This window comes from Moschus berezovskii, chromosome 17, assembly GCF_049115385.1.
Source record: "Moschus berezovskii isolate FMDL1 chromosome 17, NW_MosBer_1.0, whole genome shotgun sequence".
Classification (NCBI taxonomy): domain Eukaryota; kingdom Metazoa; phylum Chordata; class Mammalia; order Artiodactyla; family Moschidae; genus Moschus; species Moschus berezovskii.
In genome coordinates this window covers 16,322,685-16,343,629 of record NC_142476.1, presented here as the reverse complement: position 1 = coordinate 16,343,629, position 20,945 = coordinate 16,322,685, and the positions used below count along the sequence as shown (strand labels likewise).

The window sequence follows — 20,945 nt, the reverse complement described above, 5'->3', positions numbered from 1 at the left end:
TTTGAAAAAGAACTGATGGCAGATGAACTAGACAAAGACTTTAAAATAACTGTCTTAAGGAGGCATTTGCAGTGGTAAGTCAGTTAATGTCAGTTCTGCTGTCTGATTTTTCTCCAGTGAGGGGGCTAAGTGGGAGGCATAGAGCTGCAGATCTATATGAACACCCTGCAAGCAAGAACATCACTCTCAGGGTCAAGTTCAGTGTCACCATTAAGACTATCAAATCTAAAATGCAAGAAAAGGAAGACATCCTGTTTGCCTAACAGTTTTGAATTTTGGGGGCAAATAGCTGGAGGTTGACCACACACTCTCAGACCACAAATTCAAGAAAGGATTCAACCTGCACTTGGTGCTGTGCCTGTGGGGTGGCATCACCGAGCCTTCCTTCCACAAGTTTGCCCCAAAATAAACGATCTCTCACAAGTATTTGCTCACTGCAGTCTCAATGCTGCCAACTGCCGCAAGAAGAAATGTGCCCACACCAACAACCTGCGCCTCCAGAACAACATTAAATGATTCCCATTCCTTGGTGCCTCTTTGCCTGCAGGGAGGCCTCTTGCCTAAACCCCAAGGTCCTGGGCCCCCAGTAAAATCTGACAGAAAAAAATGACTGCCTTAATGATGCTTAAAATACTAAAGGAAGAAATCTAGAAAATCAAGAAAACAAGTGTAAAACATGGAAATCTCAAACAGGAGACAGAAAAACTAGAAAGAAGCCTAAAGGAAATTCTGGAGTTGAAAAGCTGTTCGGTCGCTAAGTCATGTCCTACTCTTTGCGACCCCCTTGGACTGCAGCATGTCAGGCTCCGCTCTTCTTCACTGTCTCCTGGAGCTTGCTCAAATTCATGTCCATTGAGTCAGTGACGCCATCTAACCATCTCATCCCCTGCTGCTCCCTTCTCCTCTTGCCTTCAACTTTTCCCAGCACCCCTACGTTCATTGCTGCATAAAGTAGAGATGATCCAGTAGCTAACTATATGCCCTTCAGGAGACTAAAGGGATTAAGAACATATGGATAAACAAACACAATGGACTATAGCTCAGCCATGAAAACAGGGAAATCTTGCCATTAGCAACAACATGGGGTGGGTCTAGAGAATATTATGCAAAGTGAGAAAAGTAAGAAAGAGCAACATAAATATTGCACGATTTCATCCATAAGTACAATTAAACACAAAGCAAATGAGAAACAACATAACAGAAACCCACTCCAGTCACAGAGAACAAAAAGCGTTACTGGAGGAGGGGGGTGGAGGGAGAAATGAATTAGGTGATTGAAATGAAGAGACACAAAGTTCCAGTTACGAAAGAAAGAGGCTATGAGGATGAAAGCAGGAAACCAGTCATAACAGCACAGTAACCTTGTATGGTGACAGATGATAACTAGACATCACGGTGCTGGTGCTGGTGCTGCTGCTGCTGCTGCTGCTGCTAAGTCACTTCAGTCGTGTCCGACTCTGTGTGACCCCATAGACGGAAGCCCACCAGGCTCCCCTGTCCCTGGGATTCTCCAAGCAAGAACACTGGAGTGGGTTGCCATTTCCTCCTCCGATGCAAGAAAGTGAAAAGTGACAGTGAAGTCGCTCAGTCATGTCTGACTCGTAGCGACCCCGTGGACTACAGCCTACCAGGCTCCCCCGTCCATGAGATTTTCCAGGCAAGAGTACTGGAGTGGCTTGCCATTGCCTTCTGCGAGACATCATGGTAATCACTTCTAAATGCATAGAAATATCAATCCCTATGTGATGTACCTGAAGGAGTTTAGTTTTTAGGTAAAGTATTCTTCAATTAAAGTAAGATACCTAATGTTACAACTTAAGGAATTAGTGAAAGAAGATATCAACCCAGATGGCAGGGGATGAGATGGTTGGATGGCATCACTGACTCAATAGACATGAATTTGAGCAAACTACCAGAAGGAAGTAAATAATAAAGATTAAAGCAGTAAAACAGAGATGAGAAATTAGTAGAGCACATCAATGAAACCAAAAGTTGGTTTTCCAAAAGAGCAAAAACACTGACAAACCCTTAGCTAGATGGACTAATAAAAAAAAAAAATCTAAATTACCCAAATCAGGAATTAAATGGGGATATTATCACTTAGTTCTAAGGAATTAAAAAATATTATGAGACCTCTATGAATAATTTTATGCCAACAAACGATAGCCTAGATACAATGAACAAATCCATGTAAACACAGTATCTACTATGACTTCATTAAAAAATTACAAAATTTGAATTGAATATGACAAGTGAATACATTGAATCTGTAACCAAAAATCTTCCATTAAAAAAAAAATCCTGAATCTGATGTTTTTCAACTATTTAATTCTGCCAAATGTTTAAAAGAGAAGTTATACCAATCCTTCTACAAGAGGGGGATTTCAAGATGGCTGAGAAGTAAAACATAGAGACCATCTTCCTCCCCACAAATATACCAAAATAAATCTGCATGTGGAGCAACTCCTATAGAATATTGGAATGCTGGCAGAGATCCCAGACTTCCAAAAAGGCAAGCTAATTTCTACGTAACGGGGTAAGGCAAAATAAATTTTAAAAGGAGACAAAGGTATGGGGACATGATCTGTGCCTCTGGGAGGGAGCTGTGAAGGAGGGAACGTTTCCACACACCAGGAGATCCCCTAATGGGCGGGGATAGGGGTGAGCTTCAGAACCTCAGAGGGGAGCCTGCAAACAGGTACTTGTAAAAAGAAGTGGAAAGAATTCACCACAGACATCAGTGCTGACAGCACTTCCCAGTCTGAGACATGTGTTTGCGCGCCTGCTGTGGTGAGTGGTGGCTGGGTGTTGAGGCTTGGGCTTTGGAAATCAGGCTATAGAGAGAGGATTGGGGTTAACGGCCATGATGAAAGCCTGAAGGGCCTAGTGCAACACAGCCAAGGGATTCCAGGGAAAAGCCTGTGACAGCCAGAGAGGTAAGAGATCATTGCTGTGGCGACCTTCCAACTCTGTGCGCTTGCAGACAGCAGGACACTGACTTTGTGAATGCCAGAGGTGAGATGCGCTGTGGTCTGTGGTCCCAGAGGTGGGCAAGCAGGCTGGCTGCTGCCAAAGCACGTCCCAGAGATGGGGGCAAAGTGCCACAGCAGACCCCTGCCCCAGAGGTTGGCATGACGTTCACCGCAGCTCTTACCAAACTGTCAGCAGGCAAAAGTGACTGCCCGTACCTGCACTGCTGGGCGCTGCCAAGGGACCCTCGACCTGGGGCCAGTTCCCCTGGGGGAGCAGACGGCCTGCCTGAGGCTGTAGTAACTTCCTACGTGTCTCTGCTGCCACAGGTTTTCCTTGCACATCCCAACTGTGTCCGCCATATCGCTACCTCTGCCCAGACTGACTAAGCAAGTGAGCCCTAATAAGCTGCAGCTTTTGCCTCCATTGTCTGGGCAGGGAACACACACCAGAGAATGGTCTATAAAAAGAGATGGGGCCAAACCCCAAACTGAGCACCAGGAACTCGGAGGAAGGGAATTCCCTTGTGTTGCCCCAGGAGCAGCAGACTAAATCCCCACAAGTAGCTTAAGGCTGTGGACTTTGAGGGCAACTATAGACTCTGTAAGCAAGTAAAAGCTGGAGTAAAACCAGATCTAAGTCTGAGTTGACCCCACAGTGCCCACAGCACGTCCCAGAGACCTTCCTAGAACTTTTGGAGGCCTTCCTGAGTAGGCAGACTTGCTGGAGCTCTGTGTGACATGGACTCGGACAAATGAAAGCCAAAGGAAAATATTCTTACTACCAGTCTTCCTCCATGTATTTTTTCTTTCTTCTTTTTTGTATTGTTTTATTGCTGTTCTTTACTACTGCTTTATTTTTCTTTTACTTAATGCTTTTTGGTTTTAAATAAAATTAAAAAATTTCCACAGTACTTTCTCATTATATTACAATTTTCTCCATGTTTTTGACTTTGTATTTTTGCTAGTCTAGTTTCTACTGTTTGTTTTCATTTATGGGTTTATTTATGGTTTAATTGTTCTCTTCATTTTTTTGTTCCCATTTTCATTCTTTAAAAAAAATTTTTTTTTTTTAGTTTGTCAGTTCGATAGTATGTTATTACATGTTAAGTGCTGCTTTTAACGTTTGTCTTGGGCCTTTGTCCATTATTTGTTTGTTTGAATTCTTCTTTTTTTCTGTCTTTTTCTTTCTCTTTCTCTTCTGTGCTGTATGGCTTGTGGGATTTTGGTGCTCTAGCAATGGGGTCAGGCCTGAAACTCTGAGATAGGAGACCTGATTCATGACGTTAAACCACCAGAGAACTTCCAACCTCATGGAATATTAATTGGCAAGAACTCTCCATAAGGCCGCCATCTCAACAATAAGACCTGGCCCGACACAAAGGTCAGCAAGTTCCAGTGCTGGACACTTCATGCCAAACAATTAGCAAAACAGGAATAGCACCCTACCCATTAGCAGACAGTCTGCTCAAAGCCATACCAAGTTCACAGACATCTCAAAATACACTACTGGCTGTATAGCACTGCCCTTTAGAGACGAGATCCACCTCCAACCGCCATAAGAGGCACTGGCACTCCCTACCAGGAAAACAGCCCCACCCATGGGAGACAGACACCACGAGTAAGACGAACTACAGCCTTGCAGCCCGTGAAAAGTAGACCAAGGCACAGTAAATCAAACCAACTAAACAAAGAAACAGGTAGCACATGAAAGAGCCTGGTAAGGATTCAAAAGACCAGATAAATGGAGAGAAAAGACACAGTCTACCTGAGAAATGCAGAGTAATGATCGTGAAGATGACCCAGAATCTCAGAAATAAAACAGAGGCACAGACAGATAGACTGGAGGCACAGATAGAGAAGATGCAAGGAATGTTTAATGAGGACTTGGAAGAAATAAAGAATTGTCGGTCAGCAACGAGCAAGGCAATGGCTGAAACAAAAAGTACACCAGAGGGAGCCAATAGCAAAATAACCGAGGCAAAAGAATGGTAAGCGAGCAGGCAGACAGTAGAAATAACTGAAGCAGAGAACAAAAAGGAACGAAAATAAGCGAGGACGGTCTCAGAGACCTCTGGGAAAACATTATGCAAACCAACATTCAAATTACAGAGGTCCCAGAAGAGAATGAGAAAAAGAAAATTATGAGGAAATATTTGAGGAGATTACAATTAAAACCTTCTCTAACATGGGAAAGGAAATAACCACCCAAGTCCAGGAAGCCCAGAGAGTCCCATATGGGATAAACCCAAAGAGAAACATGCCAAGACACATATTAATCAAGCTAACAAAAATTAAACAGAAAGAACAAATATTGAAAGCAGCAAGGGAAAAGCAACAAATAACATACAAGGGAATCTCCATGAAATTAACACCTGGATCTTTCAGGAGAAACGCTTCAGGCCAGAAGAGAGTGGCACAATATACTTAAAGTGATGCAAAGGAAAAACCTACAACCAAAATTACTCAGCAAAGATCTCATTCAGATTCAATGGAGAAATCAGAAGCTTTACAGATGAGCAAAAGTTAAGAGAATTCAGAACCACAAAACTACCTTTATAACAAATGTTAAAGGAACTTTTCTAGACATGAAACAAAATATAAAGATAAGACCTAAAAAAGGCCAAGCAATAAAGTAAATGGTAATAGGATCATCAGTTCAGTTCAGTTCAGTTCAGTCACTCAGTCGTGTCAGACTCTCCGCGACCCCATGAATCACAGCACGCCAGGCCTCCCTGTCCATCACCAACTCCCGGAGTACACTCAAACTCATGTCCATAGAGTCGGTGATGCCACCCAGCCATCTCATCCTCCGTCGTCCCCTTTTCCTCCCGCCCCCAACCTTTCCCAGCATCAGAGTCTTTTCCAGTGAGTCAACTCGTCGCATGAGGTGGCCAAAGTATTGCAGTTTCAGCTTTAGCATCAGTCCCTCCAATGAACATCCAGGATTGATCTCCTTTAGAATGGACTGGTTGGATCTCCTTGCGGTATAAGGGACTCTCAAGAGTCTTCTCCAACACCACAGTTCAAAAGCATCGATTCTTCGGCGATCAGCTTTCTTCACAGTCCAACTCTCACATCCATACATGACCACGGGAAAAACCATTGCCTTGACTAGACGGACCTTGGTTGGCAAAGTAATGTCTCTGCTTTTTAATATACTATCAAGGTTGGTCATAACTTTCCTTCCAAGGAGCAAGCGTCTTTTAATTTCATGGCTGCAATCAGCATCTGCAGTGAATTTGGAGCCCAAAAAAAACAAAGTCTGACACTGTTTCCACTGTTTTTCCATCTATTTCCCATGAAGTGATGGGACCAGATGCCATGATCTTTGTTTTCTGAATGTTGAGCTTCAAGCCAACCTTTTCACTCTCCTCTTTCACTTTCATCAAGAGGCTTTTGAGTTCCTCTTCACTTTCTGCCATAAGGGTAGTGTCATCTGCATATCTGAGGTTATTGATATTTCTCCCAGCAATCTTGATTCCAGCCTGTGCTTCTTCCAGGCCAGCGTTCCTCATGATGTACTCTGCATATAAGTTAAATAAGCAAGGTGACAATATACAACCTTGACGTACACCTTTTCTTATTTGGAACCAGTCTGTTGTTCCATGTCCAGTTCTAACAGTTGCTTCCTGACCTGCATACAGGTTTCTCAAGAGGCAGGTCAGGTGGTCTGGGATTCCCATCTCCTTCAGAATGTTCCACAGTTTATTGTGATCGACACAGTCAAAGGCTTTGGCATAGTCAATGAAGCAGAAATAGATGTTTTTCTGGAACTCTCTTGCTTTCTCCATGATCCAGCGGATGTTGGCAATTTGATCTCTGGTGCCTCTGCCTTTTCTAAAACCTGCTTGAACATCTGGGAGTTCACAGTTTACATACTGCTGAAGCCTGGCTTGGAGAATTTTGAGCATGACTTTACTAGCGTGTGAGATGAGTGCAACTGTGCGGTAGTTTGAGCATTCTTTGGCATTGCCTTTCTTTGGGATTGGAATGAAGACTGACCTCTTCCAGTCCTGTGGCCACTGCTGAGTTTTCCAAATCTGCTGGCATATGGAGGGCAGCACTTCCACAGCATCATCTTTCAAGACTTGAAATAGCTCAACTGGAATTCCATCACCTCCACTAGCTTTGTTCGTAGTGATGCTTTCTAAGGCCCACTTGACTTCACATTCCAAGATGTCTGGCTCTAGGTCAGTGATCATGTTATCGTGACTATCTTGGTCGTGAAGATCTTTTTTGTACAGTTCTTCTGTGTATTCCTGCCACCTCTTCTTAATATCTTCTGCTTCTGTTAGGTCCATATCATTTCTGTCCTTTATCGAGCCCATCTTTGCATGAAATGTTCCCTTGGAATCTCTAATTTTCTTGAAGAGGTCTCTTGTTTTTCCTATTCTGTTGTTTTCCTCTATTTCTTTGCATTGATCACTGAGGAAGTCTTTCTTATCTCTCCTTGCTATTCTTTGGAACTCTGCATTCAGATGCTTATATCTTTCCTTTTCTCCTTTGCTTTTCGCTTCTCTTCTTTTCACAGCTATTTGTAATACATATCAATAATTACCTAAATGTAAATGGATTAAATGCTCCACACAAAAGACAGAGATTGGCTGAAAGGATACAAAACAATACTCTTATATATGCTATCTGTAAGAGACTCACTCTAGACCTAGGGATAAATACAGACTGAAAGTGAGGGGCTGGAAAAAGATATTCCAGCAAATAGAAATCAAAAGAAAGTTGGAGTAGTAATACCCATATCAGATAAACTAGACCAAAATAAAGGCTGCTAAAAGAGACAAGGAAGAACACTACATAATGACCAAGGGATCAGTCCAAGAAGATATAACAATTACAAATATATATATGCACCCATCATAGGAGCACCTCAGTACATGAAGCAAATGCTAACAACTATGAAAGGGGAAATCGGTGGTAATACAACAGTAATGGGAGTCTTTTACAATGCACTCACACCAATGGACAGGTCATCTAGACAAAAAATTAAAACTAATAAGGAAATATGAGCCTTAAACCACACATTGAACCAAATGGAGCTAATTGATATCTACATACATTCCATCCAAAAGCAGTAGAATTCACTTTTTTCTCAAATGCAAATGAAATATTCTCCAGGAAATGTCACATCTTAGGTCAGAAATCAAGGCTTGGTAAATTTAAGAAAATTGAAATTGCATCAAGTATTTTTTGTGAACACAGTGGTATAAGATTATCAACTGTAGGGAAAAAAATGTAAAAAACACAAATACATGGAGATTAAGCAATATGCTTCTAAATAACCAAGAGGTCACTGAAGAATTCGAAGAATATACAGAAACAAATGACAATGAAAACACAAAAACTGAAAACCTATGGGATGCAGTAAAAATAGTGCTAAGAGGGAAGCTTATAGCAATACAAGCCTACCTCAAGAAACAAGAGAAACCGCAAATAAACAGCTTAACCTTACATGTAAAGTAACTAGAAAAAGAAGAAAAAAAACCCCAAAAATTAGTATAAGGAAAGAAATCATAAAGAGCAGAGCGATATAATTAAAAAAGAAATGAAGGAAACAATAAAAAAGATTAATAAAACTAAAAATTGGTTCTTGAAGAATATAAAATTGACAAACCATTAGCTAGATTCAGCAAGAAAAGAAAGAAGATTCAAATCAATAAAATTAGAAATGAAAAAGGAGAAGTTGCCAACAGAAGATGCAGAAATACCAAAGACCATAAGAGAACCATGAGCAACTATATGCTGATGAAATGGACAGCCTGGAAGGAATGGAGAAACTTTCTGAAAGGTACACTCTCCTAAGGCTGAACCAGGAAAAAAGAGAAAACATGAACAGACCAATTACAAGTACTAAAATTGAAAGTTGATTAAAAAATTCCCAACAAATAAAAGTCCAGGACAAGATGGCTTCACAGGTGAATTCTATTAAACATTTAAAAGATAATTTAACATTCTCAAACTATTCCAAAAATTACAGAGGGAGGAACACTCCTAAACTCATTCTATGAGGCCACCATCATGCTGATAAAAAAGCCAGACAAAGATACCACAGAAAAGAAAATTATAGGCACTATTACTGAAGAACATAGATGCAAAAATCCTCAACAAAATACTAGCAATTCAAATTCAACAATACATTAAAATGTACCACCACCATTATCAAATGGGCTTTATCCCAGGAATGCAAGGATTTTTCAATATCCACAAATCAATTGGTGTGATACACCACATGAGCAAATTAAAGAATAAAAGCCATATGATCACCTCAATATATGCAGAAAGAGGTCTGACAGAATTCAGCACCCATTTACAAAAACTTTCCAGAAAGTGGTCATAGAGGGAACCAACCTCAACATGATAAAGGCCATATATGGCTTCCCTGGTGGCTCAGACAGTAAAGCGTCTGCCTGCATTGTGGGAGACCCTGGTTCAATCTCTGGGTTGGGAAGATCCCCTGGAGAAGGAAATGGCAACCCACTCCAGTACTCTTGCCTGGAAAATTCCATGGACTGAGGAGCCTGGTAGGCTACAGTCCATGGGGTCGCAAAGAGTCAGACACGACTGAGCAACTTCACTTCACTGTGAGAAACTCACAGCAAACATTATTCTCAGTTGTGAAAAACTGAAAGCCTTTCCTCTAAGATCAGGAAGAAAACAATGGTATACACTCTCACTATCATTATTCAATATAGTTTTGGAAATCCTAACCATGGCAATCAGAGGAGAAAAAGAAATATTGAACCCAGAATTAGAAAAGAAGAAGAAAACTTGCACTGTTTGCAGACAACATGACACCATACATAAAAACCCTAAAAATAACACCATAAAATTACTAGAGCTAATCAATGAATTTATTAAAGTTCCAAGATAGAAAAATTAATATAGAGAAATCCCTTGCATTCCTATACACTAACAATGAAAAATCAGAAACAGAAATTAAGGAAGCAACCCCATTCACCACTGCAACAAAAGCAATAAAATAAGGAATTAACCCACCTAAAGAGTCAAAAGATCTGTATGCAGAAAACTACAAGAAAGAGATCCATGATGACAGTAGCAGATGGAGAGATACACCATGTTCTTGAATTGGAAAAAATCAAAATTTTCAAAATGACTATTCTACCCAAAGCAATCTACAGAGTCAATGCAGTTCATATCAAACTAACAATGGCTTTTTTAACAGAAGCAGAACAAAAATTTCACCATTTGTATGGAAGCATAAAAGATTCCAAACAGTCAAAGAAATCTTGAGAAAGAAAAATAGAACTGGAGGAATCAACCTTCCTGACTTCAGACTATGCTACAAAGCTACAAAGCTAAAGTCATGAAGACAGTATATGGTACTGTCACAAAAACAAAAATATAAACAAACAGAACAAGATAGAAAGCCCAGAATAAGCCCACACAGCCATGGGTACCTTATCTTTGACAAAGGTGGCAAGAATATATAATGGAGAAAAGACAGCCTCTTCAATAAGTGGTGCTGGGAAAAATGGACAGCTACACATAAAAGAATGAATTAGAACACTTCTTAACACCACACAAAAAACAAACTCACAAGGGATTAAAGACTTAAATGTAAAGCCAGAAACTGTAAGCTGTTTGAGGAAAATATAGGCAATATACTCTTTGACATAAATCACAGCAAGATCCTCTTTGACCCACCTCCTAGAGCAATGGAAAGAAAAACAAAAATAAACAAATGGGACCTAACTAAAAGTAAAAGCTTTTTTTGCACAGATAAGGAAACAATAAACAGGATGAAAAGACAACACTCAGAATGAGAGAAAATAATTGCAAATGAAACACCTGACAAAGGATTAATCTCCAAAATACGTAAACAGGTCATAGAGCTCAATTTTAGGAAAACAAAACGCCCAATCAAAAAATGGGCACAAGACCTAAGCAGACGTTTCTCCAAAGAAGACAAACAGATTGCCAATAAATACATGAAAAGATGCTCAACATCACTTACTATTAGAGAAACGCAAACCAAAGTTACAATGAGGGATCACCTCACAACAAGCAAAATGGCCATCATCAAAAAAACTACAAACAATAAATGCTGGGCAGGATGTGGAGAAAAGGGAACCCTCTTGCACTGTTGGTGAGAGTGTAAATGATACAGCGACTACAGAGAACAGTATGAAGATTCTTTAACAAATAAGGAATAAATCTTCCATATGACCCAACAATCTCACTACCAGGCACGTGCCCTGAGAGAACCACAATTCAGAGACACATGTACCCAATGTTCATTGCAGCACTATTTACATTAGCCAGGATACAGAAGCAACCTAGATGTCTATCGAGAGATAAATGGATAAAGAAGATGTAGAACATATACACGATAGAATATTACTCAGCCTATAAAAAAGGAAAAATGTAAGTCAATTCTGGTGAGGTGGATGAACCTAGGGCCTGTTATACAGAGTGAAGTAAGTCAGAAAAAACAATCTCATTATACACATATATCTGGAATCTAGAAAACCAGTACTGGTGAATCTATTTGCAGTGAAGGAATGGAGAATGGCCTTTTGGTCACCGCGGGGGAAGAAGAGGGTGAGATGACTTGAGAAAGTAGCATTGGCATGTATACCCTATCAGATGTGAAACGGATAACTAGTGGGGAGCTGCTGTGTATCACAAGGAGCCCAGCCTGCTGCTCTGTGAAACCCTGCAGAGGTGGATGACAGGAACAAGGGAGGCTCAAGAGGGAGGCAACAAATATATAATTATGACCGATTTGCCTTGCTGTATGGTAGAAACCAATACCACATGGTAAAGCAATTCAGCTCAGTTGCTCAGTCACGTCCAACTCGTTGTGACCCCATGGACTGCAGCACACCAGACTCCCTTGTCCATCACCAACTCCTGGAGCTTGCTCAAACTCACGTCCATCAAGTCAGTGATGCCAGCCATCCTCTGTCGTCCCCTTCTCCTCCTGCCTTCAATCTTTCCCAGCATCAGGGTCTTTTCCAATGAGTCAGCTCTTCACATCAGGTGGCCAAAGTATTGGAGCTTCAGCATATGAATATTCTAATGAATATTCAGGACTGATTTCCTTTAGGATGGACTGGTTGGATCTCCTTGCAGTCCAAGGGACTATCAGGAGTCTTCTCCAACACCACAATTCAAAAGCATCAATTCTTTGGCGCTCAGCTTTCTTTCTAGTCCAACTCTCACATCTATACATGACTACTGGAAAAACCATAGCTTTGACTAGACGGACTTTTGTTAGCAATGTAATGTCTCTGCTTTCTAATATGCTGTAAATTGGTCATAGCTTTCCTTCCAAGGAGCAAGCATCTTTTAATTTCATGGCTGTAGTCACTATCTGCAGTGATTTTGAAGCCCAAGAAAATAAAGTCTGTCACTGTTTCCATTGTTTCCCCATCCATTGTTATGAAGTGATGGCACTGGATGCCATGATCTTAGGTTTTTGAATGCTGAGTTTTAAGCCAGAGTTCAGTTGACAATTCTACCTCCTATTTCTAAAAGACTCACTTCAGCTTAGAGAACTGGCAATTTTAAACAGGGTTCACTTTATCGTCAGAAAATAAAGTTTCCATGATTACTACACTTTTAATGCATATGATAATTTACTATTACATATCATAAATTATACAATTTTGTTTTACTTCAATTTAAATGTCTTTCTAATTGCACACATTTCAAATCTTCATAAAAAGTGCAAAAGTTGTTTGGCTACAAGTATAACGTCACAGAGAAAGCACGATGAAATCAAGTTTATAGGAACGCTTAAGAAGAGGAGCAAAGCCAAAATACAATTAGTAACATTTAACCTTATTTTCTGTAAGTAGCATCTTACATACCCCTGATTACAAACAAAGTGAGCCTGTGAACCAAACAGAATACTTCCATTGACAAAGTAAACTTGACCATTTACTGGATCTCCCAGATTAGGACACGATTTTCCTAAGAGAAAATATTAAAATTGGTTGGTTTACAGCAATGTCAAAAATAGATTTAAATCAAATTCAAAATTCTACAATTCTTGTTTGAATCCATGGGGATCTTATTATTCATTTAATTATTATTTTCTTTCCATATTATATGGCCAAACATGATTCATACCTGCCCAGGTAACCAATTACCAAGAAGAAGATTCTTTGGGGATTTTTTAAGCCTGAAAAAATGCATTATCATCTAAAACCTATATTCACATGAGAAAACCATTATTGCAGTAGATGAATATGTGCCCTAAAATGTGTGAAACTCTCCAAAGCAACAAGAAAAAAAAAGTTTACTTACTCGTACAGGCCTCCTCGAGAGCTGACCATGTATTGTCATCCTCACAAACAGCAGATCTGGAACGAAGAGGAATTATGGGCTTGAAACCTAGGCGACAGTCATATTGTACACGCTCCCCAGGACGATACCTGGGTTTAGGCGCACCCTGGAGCCTCATAGTTTCAAACCTTGGTGGATCACCACAAGTATCTAGGAATAAAGAGAATAAGAACATGAAAATAAAGTAGCTTATTTATTTCATCAGGCAGGGACTGTGGCTGGCATCAGGTAGGCAGTACAGAATAAATAGATTCTTGGCAAGGTTTTAAATGACTGTTCTTGCTTTTACCCAAGTGGTAATTGTTGCAAAGGATGTGTCTTGCTTATTTTAAATGATCATCTGTGAGCTTTTGCTTTGTTGAGGATTAACAGGGAGGCCTGGCGTGCTGTGATTCATGGGGTTGCAAAGGGTCGGACACGACTGAGCGACTGAACTGAACTGAAGGTAAAATTTCATTCAACACTAAATTGAAGAGACAGCATCAATGTTTTTGGTTTTGAAATATGTTTCTATGTATGTGTCCTTCCCCACTTCTTTCTACATTCATTATTTTGACATTCACCTCTCCTTTAAGAGGTCTTCCATAGTTTGAAACACAAACATATGATCACCTATCACTCCGGGGTCAGTCTCCTCTCAGAAGGCAAGGTCCTAGAGGGCCGAGACCATGTACCTTCCTCTTGTACTATACTCTGTACACACTGGGTGCTCAAGACAGGCTACGGCAAGAGGTAAATATCAAATAAGCCTTGTGGATATCAGAGATCAAAATAAGAATTAACTAAAATATTTAAAATTATGACTTCCTTTTATGTGTTTTGTATAGTGAATTGAGCATTTTGCAAATAAATGGAAACCCTTGAAATATCAAATTTTATTACCTTGAATAGCCTTAGTAAAAATTGGTTTCTTGGATGTTCCAGTAGTAATAATTTAATCTTCTTTCACTGATTAATGAATTGTGCATTCCCTTAGAAGCTCCCTGCAGTACCTCTTTGGGCTGTTTATACAATGCATCCGGACAGTAAAGCTGTTATATTGCTATGCTTTTAGAATTTTTTTGACCTCTGTCCTTTTTTTGTTGGGGGGGTTCTTCCCTAGAACACTGTTGTTCCTACTTAAACAAGTCCTCTTCTTTTTAATTATCTGTGCTCTTGAAAACCTTATAAATCTGTCAGAAAATAATGTAAAATATTATGGTGGAGACACATTGGTTAAAGTCCTAAAGTGCTGAAAGGATGCAGAGGCCTCTCCTATAAGGTTATAGGACCTAAGGAGATGGGAGATAGACTATTTTGATCCCCGAGGGAAATTTTCTTTCTTATTCTTTGGGTCTAGGTCTTTAGATTGAAAGACTAGTCAAGAGAGAACGCTAAGCAAGTGAATGTTATGCTCCTTTTTCATCACTTTCTAAATTCTAAGTTCCTCTCTTGACATTCTGTCCAACATTTCACTACACTACGTGCTGAAATCCACTTTTGGCAAAATGTTTTCAACATCTCCAGTATTCTGGTCTTAATATACAAATTCTCCTCAATCAACTGCCCAAAACAAAGGCAACAAGCAAACAAAAAAGGCTGCAGTTATTAAAAGCATTGTTCAAAGTTCAGAACCAAAGAGCCTCCCGACAGTAAACGAGGAGAGAGAAAAAGTTGGCTTGACACTCAGCATTCAAAAAGCCAAGATCATGACATCAGGTCCCATCACTTCGTGGCAAACAGATGTGGAAAAAGTAGAAGCAGTGACAGATTTTTGTTTTCTTGGGCTCCAAAATCACTGCGGACAGTGACTGCAGCCATGAAATCAAAAGATGCTTGCTCCTTGGAAGGAAAGTTATGACAAACCTAGACAACGTGTTAAAAAGTAAAGACATCACTTTGCTGATAAAGGTATGTATCGCCAAAGCTATGGTTTTTCCAGTAGTCATGTACGGATACGAGAATTGGACCATAAAGAAGGCTGGGTGCCAAAAAATGAATGCTTTGGAATTGTGCTGGAGGAGACTCTTGCAAGTCCCTTGGACAGCAAGGAGATCAAACCAGTCAATCCTAATATTCACTCCAAAACTTTGGCCACCTGATGCGAAGAGCCAATTCATTGGAAAAGACCCTGATGCTGGGAAGGACTGAAGCAAAAGGAGAACAGGGGGGCAGAGAATGAGATGGTTAGGTAGTAATACCAACTCAATGCACATAAATTTGAGCAAGCTCTGGGAGACACCAAAGGATAGGGAGGCTTGGTTTGCTGTAGATCATGGGATTGCAAAAAGTCGAATACGACTTAGCGACTGAACAGGAACAACAAAAAGAGCAGTATAGCATTGAATTTTATTAATAACATTAAATATACTGAATATTCTGAGCCATACATCGTCATTTTGCAATAGGAAGAAATGGATTAGAAATGCAATATAATTCCTATTAATAGATACAAATATATAACATCATTCACAGTTTCCTGGAACCAAGAGAGAAATCAAGTTAATAGCATGTCCATAATTAAATTATACAAGTGTCATTTGTTTATGTATTTGATTTCACTACCTATCTCGAAACCATATCATGAAGAAAGAATTTCTAATATGAAAAGAAAAGAAATGTCAGTGGGATGGTTTAATCCATTCAGCTAATGAGTATTTCCTCCCAATAACAAGCATCATGAAAGGCACACTTTCAACTATATACAGTTTGGAATGTATGCTTTGGCAACCAGTTGGATACAAGGTTTAAACACTGTAATGATTGAGTCCAATATCACACTTTTTAATTACCAAATTTCTTCTCTTACTCAGAATACTGAATTCTTTACTCCTGTGAGGTTTTTCAAACTAAACATTTCTAGTTTCAGAAAAATAGTATTGTGGCTAAGTTTTTTCCTAGATAATTTACAATATAATAATTATTGGGCTGCAATGCTATATGTTAACAGCAGATGCCATTATATAATATGATAAGCTGCATTCATAAAATTCCCTAGTTTTCCAGATGAGTTTCAGGAAGATGAAACAGTCTCTACTACATATCAAGGGAACTGTCCACCTTCTGTACACTTAAAAAAGTTGTGCAGAGACTCTCTACCTGTTCGCTAAATGTAAACATTACTCTGGTCAGTCAGTCAGTCAGTTCAGTCGCTCAGTCATGTCCGACTCTGCGACCCCATGAATCACAGCATGCCAGGCCTCCCTGTCCATCACCAACTCCAGGAGTTCACTCAACTCATGTTCATCGAGTCGGTGATGCCATCCAGCCATCTCATTCTCTGTCGTCCCCGTCTCCTCCTGCCCCCAATCCCTCCTAGCATCAGACTCTTTTCCAGTGAGTCAACTCTTCACATGAGGTGGCCAAAGTATTGGAGTTTCAGCTTTAGCATCAGTCCTTCCAATGAACACCCAGGACTGCTCTAGAGCACAAAACCAGATCCCAGGCCAGGTAGTACCTTCAGGAAAATTCTGGTCTCTGATCAAGTGAAATCTCATTGAAATCTGACCATCCTGCCCCTTCTCTCACTGTCTACACAAACTACTTTTTAAAATGAATATAAAAACCAAAGTTTATTGAAATTAATGTCCATGCTTGATTAATGAACTTTTTTAAAAGGCTGGTACAACGCTTGTAAGCAAGAACATCTACATTCTATAACACTGCACACCTTTTTATCAACCTTGGAAACTGTGCTACAAAATCATGTTCTGGTTGGTGGGAAAGATGAAACTGAATGGCAGATGCATCATCAGTTGTAAAGAAAAGATACTGAATCCAAGTCTTCAGAAACAATTCATCACTATCTCTTACTTTCTGTCTGTTTGCCTTCCTTTGCAGGTAGGCTCCCAGCAGGTACGCTGGGGTATAAAAGGCCTAATGTTTTTATAAAACACCACGTACAGTATTTTGATTAGTTAGAATCCACCCCTATACATGGTTAACTTACTTCTTTGGAACTTTAACATGCATAAAAAGTATGAGGGTAAATAGGTGAGAGGCCCTTGGACTGCAAGGAGATCCGACCAGTCCATCCTAAAGGAGATCAGCCCTGGGTGTTCATTGGAAGGACTGATGCTAAAGCTGAAACTCCAATAGTTTGGCCACCTCATGCGAAGAGTTGACTCACTGGAAGACTCTGATGCTGGGAAGGATTGGGGGCGGGAGGAGACGGGGACGACAGAGAATGAGATGGCTGGATGGCATCACCGACTCGATGGACATGAGTTTGAGTGAACTCCGGGAGTTGGTGATGGACAGGGAGGCCTGGAGTGCTGTGATTCATGGGGTCGCAAAGAGTCGGACACGACTGAGCGACTGAACTGAACTGAACTGAGGTGCAGGAAGAGAATGCTTCAACCCTTTAGAAAATAAAATACTTTTCCCCAGCAGGTGGCGCTACAGCACAAGTCTTCGGTTTCTCTCTGTGCGGCCTCTGGGCACGTTTCACCCTCCACTGCACCTTTCACAGGTCTTGCCCAGCGGCCACCTTATTACTATTTATACCTCTTCGGTGTTGGTGACTTGCTGCTGCCAGAGTCAATGGCATCACCACGTGGGGGCACAAGGACGGTGACTTCTGCTGCCTCCAGGATCCTGAGTTACAGCCTCCACCACCAAAGAGGAACCGGGAGGGTGGGGGGAGTGGGTGGGCACATGTTGTTACCTGACCTCCAAATGAACTTCCCAGCCCCACACAAAGCAAGCAGTAGCTTCCTGGGCCCACACTTGGCACCACTGGGTGGCCACTTCTACAAAGTACACGCTAGGGAACACTCTGTGTGGGCTCCCCTAGCCCAGCCAAGCCCCAGGGGCACAAACACCGCTACTCCCCAGTTATCAAACTGCCCAGAGAATATAGGGCAAACCCTCCCCACAGGCACAACAGCAGCCTAACTACACCCCCAGGCACCTGGGAACTCACGAGCAAACCGTCACCTCCAGTACCAGATCAGCAGTCCTGTGGTTCATTTGGTCACCTGATGAGAACTGACTCATTGGAAAAGACCCTGATGCTGCGAAAGATTGAAGGCAGGAAGAGAGGGGGACGGCAGAGGACGAGATGGTTGAATGGTATCACCGATTCAATGGACATGAGTCTGAGCAAACTCCAGGAGATGGTGAAGGACAGGGAAGCCTGGTTTGCTGCAGTCCACGGGTTTGCAAAGAGTCAGATACGACTAGCGACTGAACACCAGCCTGGCCCTTGGTAAGCCTCAGTTTCGCCCATCACCCCGCACCGCTGAGTGCAAGCAGGACGTCTCTTCCAGCGCCATGTGGTCCCTACTCCCCTAGACCTCCACGCAGCACGACCCGCGGACGCTCTGGTCACGCCTTCTACTCCAACTCCTTATGACCCCGGAGTGGACGCAGCCCCGCGACTCTCACGAGAGACAAAAAGCGAATCTCCTCCCACCCTCGGTTCCAGTCGGCCGGCCTCGGAGCCGCTCCGGTTCCCCACCAGCGCGCACACTCTGCAGGCTCCTACCGGAGACTGTGGGCAGCAGGAGCACGAGGAACACCGAAAGCATCCCTACAAGGCAGCAGAAAAGGGGGCTCTCGGGGCGACCAGGAGGGGGCTTGCGCGATACGAAAGCCTGTCACTTTCGGGGACACCAGCGAGAAAGCTGAGCCCAGCCCGGCAGGACTCTGAGCTCGGTTGCCAGACGCAACAATCCCCAGACTCACAAGGTGTCCGGAGCGGTAACGCGGGGGCGTGGCTGGGCCGTGCCGGGGGCGGGGTTAGGGTCTAGCGGGGCCAATGGGCGGGCTTCAAGGCGGGGCCCCCGCGCCTGGGGGGCGGTCCCCGCTCCTGGAGCGGAGGCCCCGCGCCTGGGGGGCGGTGCCGGAGCCTGGAGGGGCGGCCCCCGCGCCTGGAGCGGCTGCCGCTGCGCTGGAGGGGCGGTCCCGGCTCCTGGAGGGGCGGTCCCGGCGCCTGGGGGGCGATCCCCGCGCCTGGGGGGCGGTCCCGGCGCCTGGAGGGGCGGTCCCCGTGCCTGGGGGGCGGTCCCGGCGCCTGGAGGGGCGGTCCCCGTGCCTGGGGGGCGGTCCCGGCGCCTGGAGGGGCGGTCCCCGCGCCTGGGGGGCGGTCCCCCCGCCTTGGGGGCGGTCCCCGCGCCTGGGGGGCGGTCCCGGCGCCTGGAGGGGCGGTCCGAGAGCCTAGAGGGGCGGTCCCGCGCCTGGAGCGGCGGCCGCTGCGCTGGAGGGGCGGTCCCGGCGCCTGGGGGGCGGTCCCCGCGCCTGGGAGGCGGTCCCGGCGCCTGGAGGGGCGGTCCCGGCGCCTGGGGGGCGGTCCCGGCGCCTGGGGGGGCGGTCCCCGCGCCTGGGGGGCGGTCCCGGCGCCTGGAGGGGCGGTCCGAGAGCCTAGAGGGGCGGTCCCGCGCCTGGAGCGGCGGCCGCTGCGCTGGAGGGGCGGTCCCCGCTCCTGGGGGGCGGTCCCCGCGCCGGTGGGCCGGGGCGCGGCGCTGCACAGGGTTCCCTGGGTTCGCGGAGACGTCGGAGTGCCTCCGCCCGCACCCGGCGTGTCTCTGGTTCCTCTGCTTGCAGACCTGGAGAGCCGCGGCGACTCAGCGGAAATAGCTGGTTCACCGCCTCTTGGTGAAAAGACTGTTAACCATCCTACGCAGGGAGGGTGGAAAGGAGTCAAGGGCTGGCGTGGTCACCATTGTTCCTTTTCCGGAAAAATCAAGCGTAACGACCTGAAAATAGAAATTTAGAGCTTAGGCAGTGGTCCCTGTGGGGCAGACACCCGTCCTGACTCCTTTTGAACCTGGGGCCCTCCAGATGGTCAGGACACCTGGGCCCTTGCTCGGTCTTTGCCATTAGTCAGGCATCATTCACGATAATATTTGAGGTTTCCGTGGCTGAGCCTCTGCTACTGAAGCCTCTCAGGGCCGGATAGATCTCAAAATCACCAAAGATTTAGCCATCGCTCCCCCAACTGCTGAAATCAATTTGTTCTACCCCGTGTTCCCAGGAGAGCACCCCTGGGAAAGTAAATGGTTAAACAACCCGGGGCCGTTAGTATAATGGGCCTCAACTCTATGGAACCCTTGCTATTGAGGGACTAAATGTTTTATGAAAGATGAATAATACATACATGAAAAAGGTAAAGAGAAAGGTGCATTAAGGGCCAAATTCTTGGAAGCAATGAATGTCATTATAGTTGGGAGGAGTAGGAATTGGTTAGGTGAAATGGATCAAGGAAAAACTTCTCTGTTGAAACACCACTCTTGCAAACAATGCTGGAAAATTAAGAGTGAGCACGATTTATGTGTAAAGTTGTAAGTAAACCTGTATGACTAGTAGAAGAAAACTGAAAGTAACATGACTGGCATTAAGGGACAAACAAAAGGAGCTGCCATTTTCTTATTACTCGGCAAAGACTAAAAAGGGCAACCAGTGTGAGTAAAGGTGTTGAGGGGACCAATACCCCCAAACTTTTAGTTTTTAACGTAACATTTTTGAATGTTAAAAGTTTTAATATGGACATGACTTTTAAATCAGCAGTCCTATTGGGAATTTATCCCAAAGAAATCATCAGAGCCGTGAGCAAAGATTATAGTTTTGGGAAAAATTTAAACCCTATGTGCCTAGCAGAAGTCTTAAGGATTTTATGATAGGTAGTTTACAGCATGGAAGTCTGTGCAGTCGTGTAAAAAAATATGA

At 43.2% G+C, this 20,945-nt stretch overlaps 1 protein-coding gene across 2 annotated transcripts in view; it reads right to left on the bottom strand.

Annotated features, from left to right (window-relative positions):
* The window catches only part of LOC129551221 (membrane cofactor protein-like), a 53,559-nt gene extending 34,596 nt beyond the window's left edge, over nucleotides 1–18,963 (bottom strand). For both annotated transcript variants that reach the window (XM_088845024.1, XM_088845023.1), the window contains exons 1-3: nucleotides 18,766–18,963; nucleotides 13,260–13,448; nucleotides 12,821–12,923 (exon numbers count right to left, since the gene is read on the bottom strand). In XM_088845024.1, the coding sequence (XP_088701150.1) occupies nucleotides 12,821–12,923; nucleotides 13,260–13,448; nucleotides 18,766–18,808 (335 nt within the window). In that variant the 5' untranslated portion in view covers nucleotides 18,809–18,963. The remainder of the gene's footprint in view (nucleotides 1–12,820; nucleotides 12,924–13,259; nucleotides 13,449–18,765) is intronic.
* Between the last annotated feature and the right edge of the window lie 1,982 nt (nucleotides 18,964–20,945).